Source organism: Calidris pugnax, unplaced genomic scaffold (assembly GCF_001431845.1).
Source record: "Calidris pugnax isolate Ruff unplaced genomic scaffold, ASM143184v1 scaffold173, whole genome shotgun sequence".
Taxonomy (NCBI): domain Eukaryota; kingdom Metazoa; phylum Chordata; class Aves; order Charadriiformes; family Scolopacidae; genus Calidris; species Calidris pugnax.
Genome location: NW_015090917.1, coordinates 695215 through 696224, shown reverse-complemented (window position 1 = coordinate 696224; position 1010 = coordinate 695215). Strand labels below are relative to the sequence as shown.

The window sequence follows — 1010 nt, the reverse complement described above, 5'->3', positions numbered from 1 at the left end:
CCTCCGAGGCACCGTGTACCGCCCGCCTGGACAGAGCCCTTCCGCTCCTACCCCTTTTATTTTTTTTTCCTCTATTTTTGCTTTTTTTTGTATTTTTTTTTTCCTTAAATAGATCTCTCTCTCTGAAATAAGTAATTTTGTGTATTTTTTTTTTTTTTTAACGTGTGTTTGGACACAAAATAAAGCTTTGGATTTACATGGAAGCTCTTTTCCATGTGACAGAGCCACTTTCCATCCCCACCCCGCGCTTCCTAGCGGCTGCCTTTCCCAAAAAAAGGTCCTTGGCTACTGAGGGATCCTTGGGGGAGCCCTGCTTACGATGGGAAGATTGGAAACATAATATATATATATTTCTTTTTTTTTTTTTCTGGTTTTTTTTTCTGTTTTTTTTTTAAAAAAAGGGGTTGATGCCTCTTCTCTCCCACCTTCCCACCCTTTTTTTTTTTTTTTTTTTTTTTTTTTTTTTTTTTTTTGTTTGTTTTTTTTTTTTTTGGTTTAGGAGAGTCCTTGCGTGTTACCCTCAGCCGACCCTCCTGCTACATTCAATCCTGATGCTTCATTATTTGAATTCTCCTCAAAGTGCTGCTGCTCCTCCTCGTCGTCCCTCTCCTTCTTGATTCTCACCACCGGCTTGATGTCCTCCGATTCTTGACTCTCCCCACCAGCTTGATAACTTCCATCTTCGGGGTTCCCCGTAGGGGTACTGGCCAAACCCCCGGCATCCCTCACCCGGGGTTTCCGACCTCTCCTGGATGGAATCCCGTTGCATCCATCTTTTTTAAGGTGCCTGTGCAAGTGGTCGGAGCGGACGAAAGTCTTGAAGCAGCTGTCGCACTGGTAGGGCCGCAGCCCGGTGTGGACGCGCATGTGGTTCTTCAAGTCGTAGTTGTGAGCGAAGGCGGCGCCGCACTGCTGGCACAGGTAGGGCTTCTCCCCCGTGTGCTTCCGCATGTGGACCTTCAGCTTGTCCTGCCTGCGGGGGGACAGAAAGGAGAGGGAAAGGGAGGGGG

The 1010-nt window shown here is 47.1% G+C and overlaps 1 protein-coding gene across 3 annotated transcripts in view; it reads right to left on the bottom strand.

The window, feature by feature from the left end:
* Positions 1–465: 465 nt before the first annotated feature.
* Positions 466–1010, bottom strand: part of ZBTB7A (zinc finger and BTB domain containing 7A) — a 24907-nt gene continuing 24362 nt past the window's right edge. For all 3 annotated transcript variants that reach the window (XM_014949649.1, XM_014949650.1, XM_014949651.1), the window contains one exon: positions 466–973. In XM_014949649.1, coding sequence (XP_014805135.1) covers positions 496–973 — 478 coding nt within the window. In that variant the 3' untranslated portion in view covers positions 466–495. The remainder of the gene's footprint in view (positions 974–1010) is intronic.